Source organism: Emydura macquarii, unplaced genomic scaffold, assembly GCF_026122565.2.
Source record: "Emydura macquarii macquarii isolate MOO-44397 ecotype Brisbane River unplaced genomic scaffold, CSIRO-AGI_Emac_v2 contig_1045, whole genome shotgun sequence".
Taxonomy (NCBI): Eukaryota; Metazoa; Chordata; order Testudines; family Chelidae; genus Emydura; species Emydura macquarii.
In genome coordinates this window covers 17,311,499-17,331,595 of record NW_027131182.1, presented here as the reverse complement: position 1 = coordinate 17,331,595, position 20,097 = coordinate 17,311,499, and the positions used below count along the sequence as shown (strand labels likewise).

The following is a 20,097-nucleotide window of genomic DNA, read 5'->3' as shown; positions in this document are numbered from 1 at the left end:
TTCAAAGAGCAGAAGGGACCATTATGATGATACAGTTTGACCTCCTGCATAACACAAGCCCAAGAACCTCACACAGTAATTTCTGCATCAATCTTTTAATTCAATCAATATTTTTAGAAGCATACCCAGACTTGAAGACTTCAAGTGATGGAGAATCCAGCACATCCTTAGGTAAGTTCTTCCAATGGTTAGTTACCTGCATTGTTAAAAACATGCACTTTATTTCTAGTCTGAATTTATCTAGCTTGAACTTCCAGCCACTGGGTCTCATGCCTTTGTCTGCTACATAAAATATTAAGAACACTCAAATGTCACAAGTAATTGTTCTCTTTTTTGTTATAACATTTGTGGCAAACAGCCGGCTCCACCCTAGTGGGTCTCACGCTTCTGCCCCTTGTAGCGGGCCAGGGAGTCACCAGCTACTCCATCTCCCCAGGGAGGTACCTTGCTGTGGCTCCCTCCTGCCGGCTGGGGCCAAGGGTTCTCCCCTTCTCTGTTCCCCTGGCTGCAGAGAAGCACCATCTCCTAGCCCAGGGGAAGTTTCTCCTTCAGCTACCACAAACCTTCTGGCAGCTTCCTCCTTCACATGCGCACTCGCTCACAAGCTCTCTCTCCCCCCTTCCCCCCTGGTCCCTTTAGGGAAGGCAGGGTTTAAGTACACCTGGAGTCACCCTTCATTGGGTCCTGATATCTCTAATTGCCCTGCACTACTCTCTCCTCTGCTTGCAGGAGAAAGGGCTTTTGGCATTCTTGGGCTCACACCCTGGCCCTGGTATACCCTTTTGTGGCCATCTGGCCTGACTTTACTACACATTGCTGAAGAATCTTACATACACTAGACTCTGCAGAGAACCACATGATTTTATCCACATATTTGTCACTGTTAGATAAAGGTAATCTTTGGCCCAACTACCAGAGCCAAAATATGGCTGCTCTGGGAGAGGGCGGGAATTACAGGATTCAGGGAGCATCTCATCCCCACCCCAGCACAGAAGGCTGCCATATGACATCTATTTGCCTCCCTGAGTACAAGTGGGGCCTCATGACTGCTTCCAGCAATGATGCACACAATCCAAAAGGAGGGCTTTTGTCTGGGTGCACAGAGGCCTAGGCAGGGTCCCACCCCACTATCAATAAGAGCAGCTAGTGCTGGGTAAGCACACTATACAAATAGACAGCCACTATTTATATAGGGAGGGATTTTCAAAAGTGCTCGTTGCTGGCCTAACTTTTCTTCAGTGGAAGTCAATGGGATTTGCTGTTGACTTCCATGGGAGCATGGTTAAGCTATCATTGAGCACCTTTAGAAGTCCAACCCATAGTCTTCCGAAGTACACTAAATGATTTAAACCATGGAGCAAATGGAGCCTTGCCCTGAAGAGGTTACAGACAGACTCCACACAGACGGAAGAATGAGAAGAGGGGGCCACTTAGAACAATGAACATTCATTCGAGCAATGCACCAGCCAATGCTCTGCAGGTAAGGCAGGGGGATGAACTCGCCAGCAGCCCTTCTTCTATCTATACATAATAACCCCCCTCCACTCCTGCTGGGGTAGCCACTGCTTCTTCCCCTTTTCCCTCCCCAGCATTTCTTTGGCTTTCAGCTCTTAGATTTTGAAAGTCACACTCATTAGAACAGAATATTGGAGTATTAATAATGATCTTGTTCATGCTGTAATTTATATTAATTAAAATAGGGGTTGCTGCTGCTATTACTACACAACAGCAAAGTACCTTGGAGTAAAATAATAGACTCAAAACGTATTAAGAGGGGAAAAAACAGGAAAGAAAGGCAAAGGTGAGTGGAGACCTGGACAGCCCTTATCTGTAACATAAGTTAACCTTTGTTACTATTTTCATAACAAATACCAGACATTAAATTAAATACTGTGCAAGGACTATTCCAAAAGTGCATTACAAACAAATGTCTGGGGGTTATTAGCTTGGTTTGGCATAAAACAAAATACAGACAGAGCAAAAGAAAAAATAAAGTGTGAACCCCACTTACAGTGTGTACATTAACATCAAAGACATTATGGCTTTTGTTGTCTAAAACAAATATTTTACATTAAAATGCTGTGCAGATGAGTAAGTTAGCACATTTACTGTCACAATGTATTCCGAGAATGTGGAGACAGTTACACACTAGAAATAATTGCTCAAGCTAAGCAGTGTGATCTGGTGGATGGGTTACTGGACTGAGAGTGAGGAGACCCATGGTCTGATCCTGTCTCAGCCATTGACCCATTTGACCTCCCTGCGAAGTGGGAGGGTCCCAGAGCTCAGGCTGCAGCCCAAGCCCGAACGTCTACACTGCAAATAAAACAGCCCTTTCGTCCCAGCCCAAGTCAGCTGGCACAGGCCAGACTGACCACAAATGTCTAATTGCAGGGTAAATTACAGATAAAAACCCTTAGTCTTTATCTATTTAAACTGTAAGCTCTTTGGGATAGAGACTATCCCTTAGTAAGTATACATACAGGGCCAAGCAAATGGGGGCCTGATCTTGGTTGTATGACAAATAAATAACAAACACAAGAACTCCAGATATTGTTCTTTGGTCTGTGATATGCAGGAGGCCAGATCATAATGGTCCCTTTTGGCTTTACAACCTATTAATCACATGGTTAAAATTTTCCTTCTCCAAGCAGTAGCTGCTCCACTGCACAGCACAGCACTATTAAGTCTCAGTCTTGTGCATAGGCCAGAGGTCCCCAAACTAAGGGGGCACAGAGGAACTTTTGGGAGGGTGTGGCGGGGCCTGAGTCAGCCCCGATGGAGGGTGTGGGGGGAGGGCCACCTGGCTCCCAGCCATGGCCCCAGCACCAACTGCGGCATGTCCGTGGTTCCACTTCTGGCCCCAGCCCCTGGGTCAGCCACGGCCCGACTCCTGGGGGCAGGTAGGGGCAGAATAAAAAGTTTGGGGACCACTGGCATAGCCACAACAGCAGCTGCGAGTTTGCTATTGCAGCAAAGGAAGATATACAGAATAATGGATAGCGAGCCCCTCAGGTGCACAAATGATTTCAAATAACATTCCTCACATCTATGCATTACTGGATGTTTAATCAGTTCCAGGATTTTACATACACTCAGTTGACTTATCCTGCTCTATTTTCCCATTGTTTAAAGAATTATCCAATCTTCCATTTGCATTTTCTGTGTGGAAAATGGGATTAGTTTTTCGTGTTATGGAAGATGGGGTGGGGTGGGAAGCAGAAACTGCATTCCTAGACAGGCACAAAGGCATGATTCAACTCCCACTGAAGGCATGGCCCAACTTTCCATTGATCTCATGGGAGTTGGATCAGGCCATAAAGAAGTGACTCACTTACTTCTTGTTCTCCTAGGATTGGTCTCCTAGGATTGTTATTCAGACCATTTTATAAACTCAAAATAAAATATTAAAGAAGACAATTGCGTCACATTATGAAAGTTAGGTGAAGCCATTAGGCAGCTGACAAATACCAAGTCAGCCATCCTTTGGGCAAAGTTTCCCAATGTGCCAGAGAGGAAAGATCGTCCAGTGGTTAGGGTAGTAGCCTGGGACTGTGGAGACAGGTTCAATCTGTAGAGCTACCACAGACTTCCTGTGTGGCCTTGGTTCTGCATCTGTAAAATGGGGATAACAATACCACCCTCCCTCACAGGGATGTTGTGCGGATAAATATGTTAAAGATTATGAGCTGCTCAGTCACCATAGTAATGGGGGACATGGAAGTATCCAAGATAGATAGGTGCAAACAGCTAAATAAAAATAAGGCACTCTTAAGATGGAACAAGAGTTAATCAGGAACACACACAAGGTCTTTTCTACAGTAGCACTTATGCTGGCAAAAAACTTTTGACACTCTGGGATGTGAAAAATACATTTGTTGGGTTTTTACACTGGTGTATCTACAAAAATAAAATTGCACAGGTGCAACCAACTCCTAGTTTAGTCATAAGTTGCAGTCATATAAAAGGTGAATTATACTGATGCAGTTTACTCAAATTCCCTCCACCCCCCTTTCTTTTTACTCACCAATGCAGCTTCTCTACGTTAGGGGTTAGCATTAATGCAGCTGCATCAGAGAGCTCTCTCCCATTGACATAAGACGGCCACACAAGCACTCTTACAGCGGTGCAGCTGTACCGATACAGCTGTGCTGTAAGTCTTAAGTGTGGACTAGACCTTAATCAGGAACAATTCTATGTGTGGACAAGACCTAATATTCCTTACTTAGATCATAGGTATTGGGAGGCTTAGTTAAAGCATTTTCAGGTCCTGTGATGAATAATCTGATGGAAGTGCAAAGTATTATTTGTTGGTTTAGGTCAGCTACAATTCTCAGCTACATCCTGTGTGTTACCTGGCAGCTCTGTGTTCTTGGGGAACCAGTGCGCAAAACCCCTATTCTCCCCGGCTCACATGAACCTCCCCCACCTCCACTTGAACCAGAAACCAAAGGCATCTCAATATGAAAAGACAGGGGAAGACACACCTAAAACTCTCCCAACACGGGTAATACAGCTCCCCTAGCCTCATTTACATCAAAGATGTAAAAGGAGGCATCTCAATTAGCACATCGAATGGAGAACAGAAGCCTCATCTACATCGAAGATGGAACAAGAATTAGCATGGCGTATGGAGAACCAACCTCCAAAGCAGGGACCGCACTGAACTCTGGGATTGGCAAAGCAGGGACGCACTGCATGATGGGAGATCTCTGCCCTTGATGTAAATGAACTCAGACCTGCACACATCCAGCTCCGCAGTTATCAGACCATTCTAGTTATGGATATGCAAAACACCGAATCTGCTTGGTTGCATTATGAGCTCCCTCAAGGAACACTGCCCATAGCCAGGAATGATCAGCTCCTATTGTCCAGCATAAAGAAAACCACTCTGGAATACTTCCTTGAGACATTGTTTACCCATAAACAAACCTGGGGTCTACAAAAACCCCTATCCAAGTTCAAACCTCTGTTCTGATGCCTGGATCCAAATTCTGCATCAGTTCCATGGGAACTTCCCCTCTTCCTAACTGATCGTGTTGGTGGCTCTGCCTGTCTCAAGCGCTCCAGACCGTAAGCTGAACAGCCTGTCTCCTGGGAACCTTTGAGCTGCATGGAGTGGTGAGACACCTCCCCACCCCCCCGTCCCATCCCCCAATACTCTCTCTCTCTCTCTCTCTCTCAGTCCAGGTATAACTTCCTACTTTTGTAATCAATGCTGGGCTAGCTTTCTTCTCCAATACCCCAACTGTAATTGTGTAGTATTGTAAGCGTTTGATTGTTTTTCTCTCCTTGCTGTTAGTATCATAAGTTTTGTATACCTGGCAATAAAATAACTGTTATAATCAAGCTGGTTGCCAGTCTCTCTCTCTCTCCAAACTTCATTTACTCCTTTGTGTTCTTGGCTTCCCTATCTTGCTCTGCAGCAAGGCTTCTTTTACCTAAGCCAAGGATCCCTGGAGTGCCCAAAAATCCCATGGGGTTTGCTCATCAAGGGGGTTACTGCTAGAAGATTTGTAGAGGTGGGGCGGGGGGGAGGCAGCCGAGAAGTGCTGCTCTGCCTAGCCTGCGGAGTCCAGGAGCATATAATGGTGGCCGCTGAAAGTGCTGTTTGACCCAGCCTGATTGAGTCCAGGGGCATATAAGGGGGTCAGCTGAGAGTGCTAAGAGCCTGGTCAGCTCAGATGAACTCTGTTAATCTGTGGGGGGTTTATTTGAATCTGGGGCTGGGTTTGAAAACCTTAGGTCCTGCAGGATAGCTCCATTGGGAGGGGACTTGTAGCCATATGAACACACAAGTAACACAAGCAGTACGTTAACAGAATCACACACACCCCCTTCCAGGAAGGTAGCCCTAATAAATAAGCGTACCCCAAGGTGTCGGGCAAGTCTGGTAACATGAGCCATTAACAATAAAATATTCCTGTATTACAGTTAACAAAAAAAATCTCTCATCTAGATACATTTTCTTAGCACAGGCCACCTTGCTTTGGAAAACAGTGATTTGGCATTCCCAGCTACAAATACAAGACACCATTCACAAATCATCACACATTTTAACAGTTATTTAGAGTTCAACAAAGCTCATCAAAGCTAAAAGGTTTTTTTTATTTAAAATTAGGAACTTTCCTTCTTTCCTTCACAGACCTTTGCTGCCAAATTCAAAGCTTTGATGCCTACATCATTTCTTTTGTAAAATTACATTGCTTACTGAAGGGAAAGAGAACTAACACAACAGAAGGCTCTGCTTATGAAACTTAAAAGGCATCCAGGACACAAAGATATTAACACTGAAGATTTTCAGTGACAATGATTCTTTAATAAGAAAAACCCAAAAGATATCTTCATCCTTGCCCCTCCCCCCAAGTCACTTAAGATTCAGCCACATCTTCTGAAAGTATAGGTCGGTCCAAGGTAAAAATTTTCTAGAGAGCCTAAATGACATTTTCCAAAGGGACATGGCACTTAAGGGCCAGGGTTTTTTTAAGGGTATTTAGGTAGCTAATGCCCACTGAACTCAGTAGGAAATAGTTGCCTAAATACCTTTAAAAATCTGGCCTTTAGGAGCCTAATTCCCATTCACTTTTACCAAATTGTATGATGGGTTTTCAGAAACTTTCAGTTGACTCAGATTTATGATCAGCTCAAAAGGCTCATTAACTTTAAGACTCATCTACATTCGACACTACGTTTTTTTGTACTGATGCAGCTGCATTAATGTTTAACCCTATCATAGACAAGCTGCACTGATGAGTAAAAAGAAAGGGGAGTGGAGGGAATTTGGGTATTCTGCATCAGTATAATTCACTTTTTACATGACTGCAACATATGACTAATCTAGAAGTTGGTTGCACTGGTGCAACTTTATTTTTGTAGATACACCGGTAAAAAACCCCAACAAAACCCACTATGTCAATCTACCCCCCAGTGTAGACACAGTTAGGTCGATGGAAGAATGCGTCCATTGACTTAGCTACTATTACTTGGGAACACAGTGTTCCTACACTGATGAAAAACCCCTTCTGTCAGCATAGGCTGCATCTACACTATGGGGTTATTCTGGTGTAGCTACATGACTACACTGCAGTAGAGCAGCCCTGGCAATGCAGCTGTGCTTCAGTAGCATAGACTCTTCCTATGTCAATGGAAGAGATTTTCCCATCAATGTAGGTAACCCACCCCCCCCAGAGGAAGTTGATAGGTCTATGGAAGAATTCTTCCGTTGACCTAGTGGCATCTACAAGGGGTTAGATCGACCTAACAACATTGCATACGGTGCAAAATTTCTCACAGCCCCAAGCAACGTAGCTAAATCAATTTAATTTTTAGGTGTACAGCAGGCCTTAGAGTAGAAGAGATGACTGAACTACATAGATCAGTCAACCCTGCATTGTTGCCAATTTGCCATTCAAGGAGGAGACTACAAAAGCAGTCCTGTAAGATTGAATTTTAACTACTTGGGATTCAGAAAGATTTTTCATAAGATTTCATGGCCACAAGGGATCATTGTCATCATCTAGTTTGAACTCCAGTATTACACAGGCCATAGAACTTCCCCAAAGCAATTCCTGGAGTGTATTTTGTAGAAAAACATCCAGTCTTGATTTAAAAATAGTCAGTGATGGAGAATCCACCACAACCCACGGTAAATTGTTCCAAATGATTAAGTACCCTTACTGTAAAAAAATGCCTTACTTCCAGTCTGAATTTGTCCAGCTTTAACTTCCAAGCAATGGATTATGTATACCTTTCTCTGAAGAGCCCATTATTAAATATTTGTTCCCCACGTAGGTACTTTTAGACTGTAAATCAAGTCACCCCTTAACCTTCTTTTTGTCAAGATAAATAGATTGAGCTCCTTAAGTCTATAACTATAAAGCATGCTTTCTAATCCTTTAATCATTCTCAAGGGTCTGCTTTGAACTCTCTCCAATTTATCAACATCCTTCTTGAATAGTTGGCACTAGCACTGGACATAATATTCCAGCAGTGGTCTCATCAGTGCCAAATACCAAGATAAAATAAACAGGAATCTCGAGTAAGAGTAGAAAGGTTATGTATCCCAGGATTGCATTAACTATTTTAACCACTATGCCACAGTGGGGACTCGTGTGCAGCCACATGACCCCCAAATCTTTTTTAGAGTCACTGCTTCCCAGGATAGAGTCCCCTACTATGTAAATACTACCTACATCTTTTGTTCCTAGATGTATACATCCAGACATTTTAAAAGGCATATTGTTTGCTTGCACCGTTTACCAAGGAATCCAGATCGCTCTGAATCAGTGACCTGTCTCCTTCAGTATTTGCCATTTCCCTCAATTTTTAAGTCATCTACAAACTTTATCAGTGATAATTTTATGTTTTCTTCTAGGTCATTGATAAGAATGTTAAATAGCCTAGGTCTAAGACCTAATCCCTGCAGACCCCCATTGGAAGCATATCTACTTGATAATGAGCCCCTATTTACAATTACATTTTGAGACTTATCAGTTAGCCAGTTTTTAATCCATTTAATGTGTGCTATGTTCATTTTATATCATTCTAGGTTTTTTTAAAAATCAAAACGTCATACAGTACAGAATCATACATCTTACAGAAGTCCAAGTATATTACGTCCATTACCTTTATCAAATTTATAATCTCAACAAAAAAAGATATCAAGTCAGTTTGACAGGATTTATTTTCCATAAACCCATGCTGATTGGCAACAACAATCAATTCTTTATTAATCCAGTCAAACATCAACTATTGCGTTATCTTGCTTGGGATTGATATCAGGCTGACTGGCCTATAATTACTTGGGACAACCCGTTTACCCTTTTTTGAAGACTGATGCAACATTAGCTTTCTTCCACTTTTCTGGAACTTTCCAGAAGTGCTCCAAGACGTATTAAAAATCAACATGAATGATCCAATGAGCTTCTCAGCCAGCTCTTTTAAAACTCTTGATATAAGACCAGCTGCTTTAAAAATGTCTACGTTGAGTAGCTTTGTTTAACATCCTCCAGAGATATTAGTGGAATGGAAAGAATGTTATCACGAGATGACACCGAATCATCTGTTTTTTCACCCCAAATGCAGAACAGAAATATTTATTAAAACACTTGTCTTTTCTCCATTGTTATTGATAATTCTACCATTTCTACGCAGTAATGGACTAATACCATTATCAGGATTCTTTTTGTTCCTAAGTCACCTTTTTATGTTCTGAACTCTGCTGGCCATAGATTTATTGTGTCCTTCTGCTTCCTTTATCAATTTTCTACAATTCCTAGCCTCTGGTTTATATGCATTATCATCAGCTTCCCTTTTTTTCCATTTGTTATATATATAGCTGCCTTCACTTCCCTTCTACACCAGGTCAGTTTGTAAACCAGCACAGCCTTCTTCTTTAAATGTGGAATTGTGGCTTTTGGGGCATCTAATGAGCGGTTCTTAAATGATTTGCCATCTTTCTGACTAAATTCTTCCTCCTAGCTGATGTGGCTTGATTATTTTCAGCTTTATGAAACTGGCCCTACTAAAGCAACAAGTGTATATACTATTGGTTTGGACTTTATTCTGTTTTCACATTATAAATGTGATCAAGTCATGATCACTTGTACCTAAGCTACCATTACTTTTTAGTTCTGTGATCAGTTCCCTCTCTCTCTCAGGACAAAGTCTAAAATAATTCCTCCATGTTGGCTGCAATACTTGTTGAATTAGGAAGCCATCTATAATATTTAGAAATTCCAAGCTTGTTTTAATATTGGCAACATGAGACCTCCAACATGTCACTCAAACGGAGCCATTTTCTAATGGTTAGATACCTACCAGAAATCAATGGCACACTATAACATAGCACATTGAGAGAAAATAAAAGCACCTTAATGATGCATCCATTGGAAAGTCATTAAGTAGCAGGGATTCTGACTGACTACTGCTATATTGTGCAAGAATTCAGCCTCACTTATAAAACAGTAGTTATTAAAAACTGTTGGGTTATCGTTAAAGAACTAGGAACACTTTTGTAGGTAATCACACTCTTTAGATGTTCTACATAAAAAGGGCACTTGTCCCACCAGTGCATGAGCTCACTTGCAGAAACAGATCAGCATAAAGAAAAACACATTTAGGATGCTGATGTTAGAGGTTGCAGAGACCTTAAAAGGATTAAGGGCTACATATCACAGCTGTGGCTGAGAAGGAGTGGCAACAGAGGGGAGGATGGGGCTGCAGCTTACACACCCTTCCCAAGGCTTTGCTCAGAGAGGCAGCATGGGCCAGTGGATAGAGCAGTAGCATGGCACTCAGAAGACTTGGATTCCATTCCTAGTTCTGCCAATAATCTGCTGAGTGACCACAGGCAAATCACTTCCCCTCTCTGTGCCTCGGTTTACCCTCCCACCCTTAAGCTCTTTGCGGAAGGGACTGTCTTAGTGCTGTACAAACACCTAACCTCACATAATAGTGCCATGGTCTCTGTTGGGGCCTGGAGGTGGTAACGTAATTAAAATACTAAGTGCTATTTTATTTGCCCTGGTTTAGGGATATGCTATTAGCATAATTTATCATTCTTGGCACTGTATGTGAGACAAGCTGAAGGTAGCTACTGTTCTAAAGAATTTATCATCTAAATTAACAGAGATAGGATGCATTGCGAAACCCAGAGGAGAGAATGACTTGGCAAACTCCCATAAATTATGGGACAGTCAGATACAGAACACCTAAAACAAACTTTATGAGCTCTTTTGCCAGCCCAGGCACGTTACAGAGCCTAACCCTCACAGTTCTTCTAGATGGCAAGACAGGCTACAGATGGATTCTAAATAAGTTTGAGGATTTGGAGTATCATTATATTGCATTAGCACCTAAAGGTCCCAACCCAGAGTGGGATCTCCTTGTCCAAGACCAAGTCATAAGAGAAAGTCCTTGTTCAAGAGCTTGCAGTCTAAATAAGCATGACAAAAGGGTTGGCAAAACAAAACATTATCCCCATTTCACATATGGGGAACTGATTCAATGACTTACTCTAGGTCACACAGGAAATCTGTAGCAGAACTAGGAACTGAACCCCAATCTTCCAAGCCCCAAATCTACTGGAAGATCTTATACACTGGAGTAATAGAAATGGGATGAAATTAATAATGCAAAGTGAAAGGTCATGCATTCAGGGTCTAATAAGAATTTTTCCTGTAAGCTGGGGACATATCAATTGGAAGTAGCAGAGGAGGAGAAAGACCTGGGTATATTGATTGATCACAGGACAATTATCCGCCGTCAATGTGATGTGGCCATGCAAAAGGCTATCGCAGGCCTAGGATGCATCAGGAGAGGTATTTCTAGGAGAGACAGGGAAGTGTTCGTACCATTATACAAAAGGCAATGGTGAGACCTCATTTAGAATACTGTGTGCAATTCTGGTCTCCCAGGTTTCAGAAAGATGAATTCAAAATGGAACGGGGCAGAGATGGGCTATTAGGAGGAAGGAAGGGAAAACCTGCCCTATAAGAGCTCAAAGAGCTTCGCTTGTTTAGTTTAACCAAAAAAAGGCTGAGGGGAATATGATTACTTTCTATGACTATAACAGAGGGATAAATATCTGGGAGGGAGAGGAGTTATTTAAGTTAAGCACCAACATGGACACAAGAACAAATGGATATAAACTGGCTGTCAACAAGTTTAGGCTTCAAATTAGATGAAGTTTTCTAATCATCAGAGGACTGAAGTTCTGGAATAGCCTTCCAATGGGAGCAGTGAGGGCAAAAAAAAAAAACCTAACTTGCTTCAAGACTGAGCTTGATAAGTTTATGGAGGGGATGGTACGACAAGACTGCCTACAATAGCATGTAGCCAATCTGTGACTGCTAGCAGCAAATATCTCCAGTGGCTTGTGATGGGACACTAGTTGGGGAGGGCTCTGAGTTACCACAGAGACTTCTTTCCCAGGCATCTTGCTGGTGGGTCTTGTCCACATACTCTGGGTCTAACTGACCACCATATTTGGGGTCAGGAAGGAATTTTCCCCTGGGTTAGATTGGCAGAAACCCTAGGGGTATTTTGTCTTCCTCTGCAGCATGGGGCACAGGTCACTTGCAGGTTTAAACTAGTGTAAATGGTGGATTCTCTGTAACTTGAAGTCTTTAAATTATTATTTGAGGACTTCAGTAACTCAGCCAGAAGTTGTGGGTCTATTGCAGGCATGGATGAGTGAGGTTCTGTGGCCTGCAATGCGCAGGAGGTCAGACGATGATCATGATGGTTCCTTCTGACCTTAACATCTATGCGTCTATTGCCCTAACACAAAAACCTCCCGAAACATGGATTAATCCATAAAAGACTTGATTCCTTTCAGGATTTTAGCATTACTGATTAAAAAAAAAAGTAGTCAGATCTGTCTCCCAAAGTTTTCATACAGGCTGCTATGATTTTAGTTCGTTTTAACTATCTTGACAGCATCCCTTTAATTTCACTGAATGAAACTAACTCGCAAAACTAAAGGGCATAGCATCCAATCCTATTTTTGAAAATGAGCATGAAAAGACTTAATTCGGCAGAGGAGGAACAAGTGTCAAATGTGGATCCAGACGTGGAATTTAAAAGTTCTCAAAATGAGTTCCTGAGGAAAAAAAACAACCCCAATGTAACTGAAACCTTAATAAAAGGCACCACATGCAGATAGGTAAGTTAGGCAAGTATGATCTTATTGGTCTAGTCTGTTTCTAATTGTAAATCTTCAACTGCATATTAGACTTTGACTCATATGGTGTTCTTTAAATATGTACCACTGTATGGTAGCCACTTATTTACTTCTATTGCAGTAGCACCTAAGGATCACTTGTTTATTTTATTAGCAAATTGATTTTATGGATCACTAGTTTTTCCTTCTTTGTTCTCTGTCTTCCTTGCTAATTTTCTCGGCTCCTCTTTGATGCAAGAGGCCCTGAACACAGACACACACAACATCCGGTTGCTAGAAACTGCATCAGCAATTAGCGAAGTGGGTAGGGAGAGACAGCAGAATTCCAGACCTCATATTATGCTAGTTACTGATGTATGAAAGCTCTTGTAATTACCTGACTTAGAAATAACCCCATACCTGTGTGATTACATTAAATCACACGCTAAAATATAAATTAAGAGAGACAATGAACTAAGTTTCTTTAAAGACGATGGACCTGGTTTTTAAAGGCGAATCCACAGTTCTAGTGAAGTTAATGGGTTTGAAAATTAAGGCCGACACTTCCAATATACCAAAGACCGACAAAAGGAGCATGATATGCTTGTTGTCTGATTCAGTGGTCTGTAGAAGAACCAAGCCTTTCTTCTTTCCCATGTGACAAGTTGCCTTTATACACTGGGTATAAAAGCAGAGCGCCAGCCAATGGAGCCTTGTTTAGTTGTTATTCAGAAGGCAGGGATTTCTAAACTTGAATCAGTTAATACGGTAATCTGGTCTCTCTGTCTTTTTCTGAAGAGCAGATTCGAAGCACTACATAGCGAGAGGTCTGGGAAGGCAAGGGATTGAAAGCTTCTTCTAAATAAGTTCATTCTTTTTCAGAGAAGGGGAAGTGGGCAGAAACAATTAAAAAACAAATGTCTGAGTGAGACTGTTGGGCCTCTTTGCTGCTTTCATTAGGAAGATGGCAGCTGCAAGCTGGTGTGTAAAAGTTTCGCAGCTCTCAAGATGCATGATTATGGGTAAATGATTCTCCATCTCCAAAGCCCTTACCTGTGGCACGCCAACAAGATCTAACCTTGTACTATTCGATATCTATATATGAAGCCTATAGGCTGAAAAACACTGCACTGACATTTTCAGTTCTTGTCATCTTTTTCAGGGGCTCCATATTACATAGCAAGACCAGAACAGAAATGAGGATATTCAAAGCCGAACCCAGCAACCGCCTCTGTCAGCATTGCTTTGGCTTTGGCAGCTTTCTTGGTATGGACGCATTATTAGAATGAAAGACGAATGAATTCCATACCATGTTTACCATGGAATGCTGCCTCATGGCCAGCAATCACATGGGTGCCAGCGATGGACACAAACTGAATATCCAGCCAGACCACCTTAAAGACTTAACTAGAGGGTGATCTGGGCTATGCCCCGTCTCAAGGCTTTCTCAATGAACCTACACGAAGAGCAACTGGGTAAATATGAATCCAGGGAAGGCTGGCAGGAAGAGAGAAGCACTTCAGGTACTACTGCTCCTGGTGACAGATATCACGCGTTTCCATCTCTCAGGGGCCAGACAAATGCACTCCATCCTTCGGGACTCTGACGTAACAGTGATTAGACACATTCATGCCTCCAAGTTTGATTACTGCTACGTATTTAGGAATTAAGCCATGTCCCCTGAAATTGCTGAACACAATATAGCTGCCTGTTTGTTTAGCAAGGCAAGTTAACACAGCAGGCTGGTGCTTTGATCTTCACTGAATACAGAGTCCAAGTAAAGATCTCCTGATATTCAAAGCCCTCCATCGATCTGACTCTAATGCCCAAGGGCACAGCTTTCTTTCACCCTATTAACATAACTTCTGAGGACAGCTATGTTCCACTGGACCAATAAACAGTCAGTCAGTAGAAAAGGCTCATTAGTGTGGAAGGCAGAGCTTCAAGAGGAGCTGGCTCTAGCCTATGGGAATTACCACAGAACGTGCCAATTTTGTAATTAAATGCAAAGGTCATTTTTTTCCCCAATAGTCTTTCCTCAGTAATATCTTCTTACGCACGGCCTGACAACATACCCACATATGCACTCACAAACAAACAACAGAAAAAGAAAGGAGACACCATAAATTAATCAATGTGTTTCTTCTACCTGAGGAGAAAGAAGATAGTGTTACTTCTATTTTTAAATACTTTAATTTCTTCTCTGGCTCTCTTGGGCAGGCAAATACTCACCCTAGAGATGTAGAATTTTGCAATGATCTTTTATTTTATTCAAAGAGAGAAGTGCCATTTTAAGCCTTCAGAAGGTCTAACACTCCCCCAGAAGTTATTTATTTGTTTGGACTTAACAAATGTCTTAAACTATCTAGCAGCAGACTGAAAATGTACAAAAAAAGGTCAGACTTCTACTGTGAAATGGTTCCATAATGCCACAAAGTGAACAGCTGGCCATATGTCCAGCAGCTGGAATGTATGTATGTATATAGGGCCAGCAGGGTCCAGTAGATAGGGCACTGAACCAGGAGACCTGTGTTTTATTTCCAGTTCTAACATGGAGTGCCTTGGGCAAATCACTTCACCTCTCTGTACCTTGGGTTTCCCCATTTGTACAAGAGTTTATAACAACACTTGCCTCCTTGATAAAGTTTTCTGAGGTCTGTGGATAAAAGCATTATAAAAAAAGGTAGTTCTTACTATTTAAAAGCCCACTAAAAACAACAGAAGAAAACAGGTAAATAACGTGGAATTAAGATATACAAGGAATTTATGGAATGAATGGGTTTCTCTGCCATTAAAGTTAAGATTCTGTCACAGGTATTTTTACTAAAAGTTACAAACAAACAAAAACCCTGACTTTTACTAAAAAGCTACCCTGGGGGAGGAGGGATGAGACTAATAGAGCGTTGCTGGGGACTGACCTCCGGCTGTTGCTCCAGCCCCAGAGGGGCTGACCCAAACACAGCTGCTGCTCCAAGGGCCTGGGACTGCTGGTCCGAGGGTCAGTCCGCCAGCCAGCTGCTCCAATGGCCCAGGGACTGCTGCTCCAACGGCCCCAGGGCTCACCGCCGGCCACTGCTTCTGCTGGCCTCAAGGACTGACTGCCAGCCACTGCTGAAGTGCTGCTGCTGCTCCTGCAGCCCATTGGGGGTGACCCAAACCCAGCAGCTCCTTCAGCCTTGGGGCTGCTGCTCCAGTGGCCACGAGGCTGACAGCTGCTCCAGCCCTGCCCCGGAAGAAGTTCTGGAGGTCCCGGAAGGCCATGGAATCAGTGACTTCCATGACCTCCATGACAGAATCCTATCCGTAACTACTGTCTTTAATTTGTGAGAATGTTTAGAATGGACAGATGCAAGTAAATACATGAGAAATTAGAATTAATATCCAATTAAATGACTTCTTTAAAATTTGAACGAATGGCCAGCATACAAATTCACACTGGGAAAACGCACAACTCATTGGTACCGTCTGGCCCTGTGTATGCTTCTTGATAGTAGGGGGTCTGCTGAATTAGTGCTGAAGACAGTTTGATTAACAGGATAGGACAAAACCACTTTCAGCACCACTGCAGAAAGCATTCTTGGGAAAACCATTATGCTATCTACCACGCTGCTGGAAACGGTTTTGACCCATTCACAATAGCAGTTGAACTGTTTACAGCACTGACACAGCACTTATAAATAAGACCTATAGAATTTAATAAGGATGAAATCAATAGGGTTCTAGAGAAATGTTGCATAGAAACGACTCTGAATGTCTAAAGAATTTAATAAAGTATGAGATACTTTCTACAGATCTTTTTAACCATTCCATATAATTCTTGTGCAGGGATATAATTATTAAATTCTGCGGGATCATTTACAAGATCTATAGAAAGTTTATCATTTTCTATTGAATTCTATAGCTCTTTTTGGTGAGGGAAGGGAACTGTTACGAATGACAGTTCTCACCAAATGGGCCAGTTTCTTAGTATAGATGGGGCTCATGTACTGGATTCAAATAGTAGCTGTAAAAACCCTGGGAATGATCAATTTTTTTTTAAAAAACACAGAGGAGGACATTCAAATTTAAAATAGCAAGCATAAATGTGTTACACCTAGATTTAGACCAAATACCTGAGAGCCAGATGTATACTACACTGTACTAATGTTCAGTTTTTAACGGCACTCACTCTACTGCAGGGTGAATTGTTTTATTGCTTTGTTTGTCCCCAAGCACATACACAACTGCACCATTTCCAACACTCTTTGGACTAGTGTATAGCACAATGCATGTTAGGGTTCTATATCCTAAACAGCACTGGACTGACAAATCAGATTAGATCCCTTTTTGGAGGGGGGGGGGGGGGTACTAAGGATTAAAATGATTGTTCCAAACAGCTAACAAATATGACAAGCAGCAAAGGAAGATTCAGGGCAAGACTGTGCCAAACCTTAGCAAAAGTACACAAATGGGAGTGGGATAAGGGGCCATACGCTAGCCATTGGGGAAGCACGTACTACTCCTTTTTAAAGGAACTCAATTTTAAATCCAGTTAATTAAAAACAACTTTTATTTAAAATTTCTTGCAGGGGCTACACCTGTTCCCCAATCCACCAGCTAAGTTTTGTGATTATGCAAATATATTTTCCCTATTTTTGAAGAGTTTTTTACTCTCCCTGACTAGACAAGGGAAGTTGTGAAAGCAGCTATACACAAGGTGCTGTCATAGGCTCAAAGTAAATAAACTGGAAACAAACAAAAAAAAGAGAAAATATTCTCACTAATCTTCCAGCTATAGTCATTTTCAGGGATAAATACTGTCTTTTTGTTCTGTATTTGTACAGTGCCTAGCACAATGGGATCTTGGGCCATGATTAGAGCTCCTAGGCACTAAGGTAACACAAAAGCAATAAAGAAGATAAGAAATTTAAGTTTGATTTTAAATTGATCATGCGCCTCTAAACTTAGAGTCTCCTGCAGTGAGTAACTCATTCCAGATGCATAAAATTAGGAAGTTACTGAGAAATAAGAGAAAAAGAGGACACAAAACATGAGAGATCACGGCTGGATAATTTTACAACTAATGTTTGTAATTATACGCTTTGTGATAGAGGTAACTGAATCAGATCCCTGATATCTAGGAGTATGCTGACTGCAAGAAGGATGACTGAATTCTCATCCCCCACATACATCACAGTAGAGCTGACCAGGCAATCAGAGGCTAGGGATTAATTATTTGATATTTGTGCAATGCCAAATGTCACAGTTCAGGGTAACTGCCACTGTATTTCCCCTCACTGATTCAGCAAGGGCATCCAATCTCAGGCTTCCAGCTCATCAGCTACATAGAGTTGCCAACTTTCTGATTTGATTTTTGAAAACTGGACCCCGCCCCCTCTTCCCCAAGGCCCCAGCCCCCACTCGCTCCTCTCTCCCCCCCCCCCAACACACACACACCCTGTTGCTTGATCCTCTCCACCTCCCTTCTCCCAACACAGCTGGGCTCCCTCTGCTCCCTGGCTGGGACAGGAGCTGCACCCTGACATAGAACCTGCCATCTACCCGCCCACAACAAGAGGCAGGTAGAAGGTGACTCCAGCTGAGCAGGGGCTGGTGTGGGTTGATGACCCAGCACATTCCCCACCTGCAGTAACTGGACTTTTGGTGTCCAGACAGTACATCTGACCAGACACTGGCAGTTCCCCTTTTCAACCCCAACTTTCCGGTCAAAAACCAGACATCAGGCAACGCTAGTTGTTGTCTCTCTTGGGTGAAGACCCACATCTCACTCTCTTCTGACCAGGGTGTGTGTGCAGGCTAAACAGTTCCCTGCCTTCACTATGTTATTCCCCGCACAAACAGTCTGCCTAAAGACTGGTTTGCTTTCTCTTCAGAGACTGACAGAGTGATGGCTACAAGTAAAAGTTACCACAGATTTCTTTCTATGCAAGCCTACTTTGTTCTCAAGGTAAAAACCATTACAGAGAAAACATTCAAAACAGTGAGAGAACCTACACACAGGCTAACAAGATTACCAGAGTTAAACACAACCCTAACATGGATTCTGCAAGAGCAGTCCTTGAACCCCCACTCCGGGGTCCGGAGTTTCTGTGATTATCAGTTTATGACAGCTTCAGCTCAGAGCAAACATACTCATGACAAATTTACTCACCCTTTTATACAGATCAGGAGTCTTTGATCTGGAGTTCCCAGAAGCAGGTAAACAAATTCAGCAGGAAATAAGGCACACATTTTTAACAGGGAGGGTAATTAACCACTGGAACAACTTACCGAGTGTGGTGGATTCTCCATCTCTGAAATTTTTAAATCAAGATTGGATGCTTTCTTTTAAAAGATAATATACTCTAATCCAAACAAATTCTTTGGGGGAAGTTCTATGGCCTATGTTATACAGGAGATGAGACTAGATATCTATAGTGGTGTCTTCTGACCTTGGAATCTATGAATCTGTGACTAACGGCAGAAGGAAGGCAAGCTGGAATTAACTCCTCATGAATTAATGATCTATTAGGGCAGGGCAAAGACTATATTACTATTGTAGAACAGCCCAAGAAACTCCGCCACTAAACTAAAATAAAAGACGGAAGAATGGTCCTTTATTACTATTATTTAATAGATAATGGCACACAGAGTACACTTATAAAGTTTGTGGACGATATCAAGCTGGGAGGGGCTGCAAGTGCTTTGGAGGATAGAATTAAAATTCAAAATGATCTGGACAAACTGGAGAAATGATCTGAAGTAAACAGGATAAAATTCGATAAGGACTTCCACTTAGGAAGGGAAAATCAGCTGCACAAATACAAAATGGGAAATGACTGCCCAAGATATACTGCAGAAAGGAATCTGCAGGACATAGTGGTTCACAAGCTAAATATGAGTCAACTGCATAACACTATTGCAAAAACAAAACAAAAAAACCCCCCACATTCTGGGATATATTAGCTGGAGTGTGTAAGCAAGACACAAGAAATAATTCCCTCTCTACTCCACGCTGATTAGGCCTCAACTGAAGTACTGTGTCCAGTTCTGGGCGCCACATTTCAGGAAAGATGTGAACAAATTGGAGAAAATCCAGAGGAGAGCTACAAAAGTGATTAAAGGTCTAGAAAAGATAACCTATGAGGAAAGATAGAAAAAACTGGGTTTGTTTAGTGTGGAGTAGAGAAGACTGAGGGGGAAAATGACAACAGTTTTCAAGTACATAAGAGGTTGTTACAAGGAGCAGGGAGAAAAATTGTTCTCCTTAATCGCTGAGGATAGGACATGAAGCAAATGGGCTTATATTGCAGTAAGGGCAGTTTAGGTCAGACATTCGGAAAAACTTCCGAACTGTCAGGGTAGTTAAGCACTGGAATAAACGGCCTAGGGAGGTTGTGGAATCTACATCGTTGGAGGTTTTTAGGAGCGGGTTAGACAAAGACCTTCCAGGG

General features: G+C 42.2%; 1 protein-coding gene across 7 annotated transcripts in view; it reads right to left on the bottom strand.

Moving 5' to 3' along the window:
• The window catches only part of GHR (growth hormone receptor), a 161,507-nt gene that overhangs the window by 113,501 nt on the left and 27,909 nt on the right, over positions 1–20,097 (bottom strand). For 3 of the 7 annotated variants that reach the window (XM_067545581.1, XM_067545580.1, XM_067545582.1), the window contains one exon: positions 126–196. The exons of the other annotated variants lie outside the window; for them this stretch is intronic. In XM_067545581.1, the coding sequence (XP_067401682.1) occupies positions 126–165 (40 nt within the window). In that variant the 5' untranslated portion in view covers positions 166–196. The remainder of the gene's footprint in view (positions 1–125; positions 197–20,097) is intronic. 7 annotated transcript variants of the gene reach the window in all.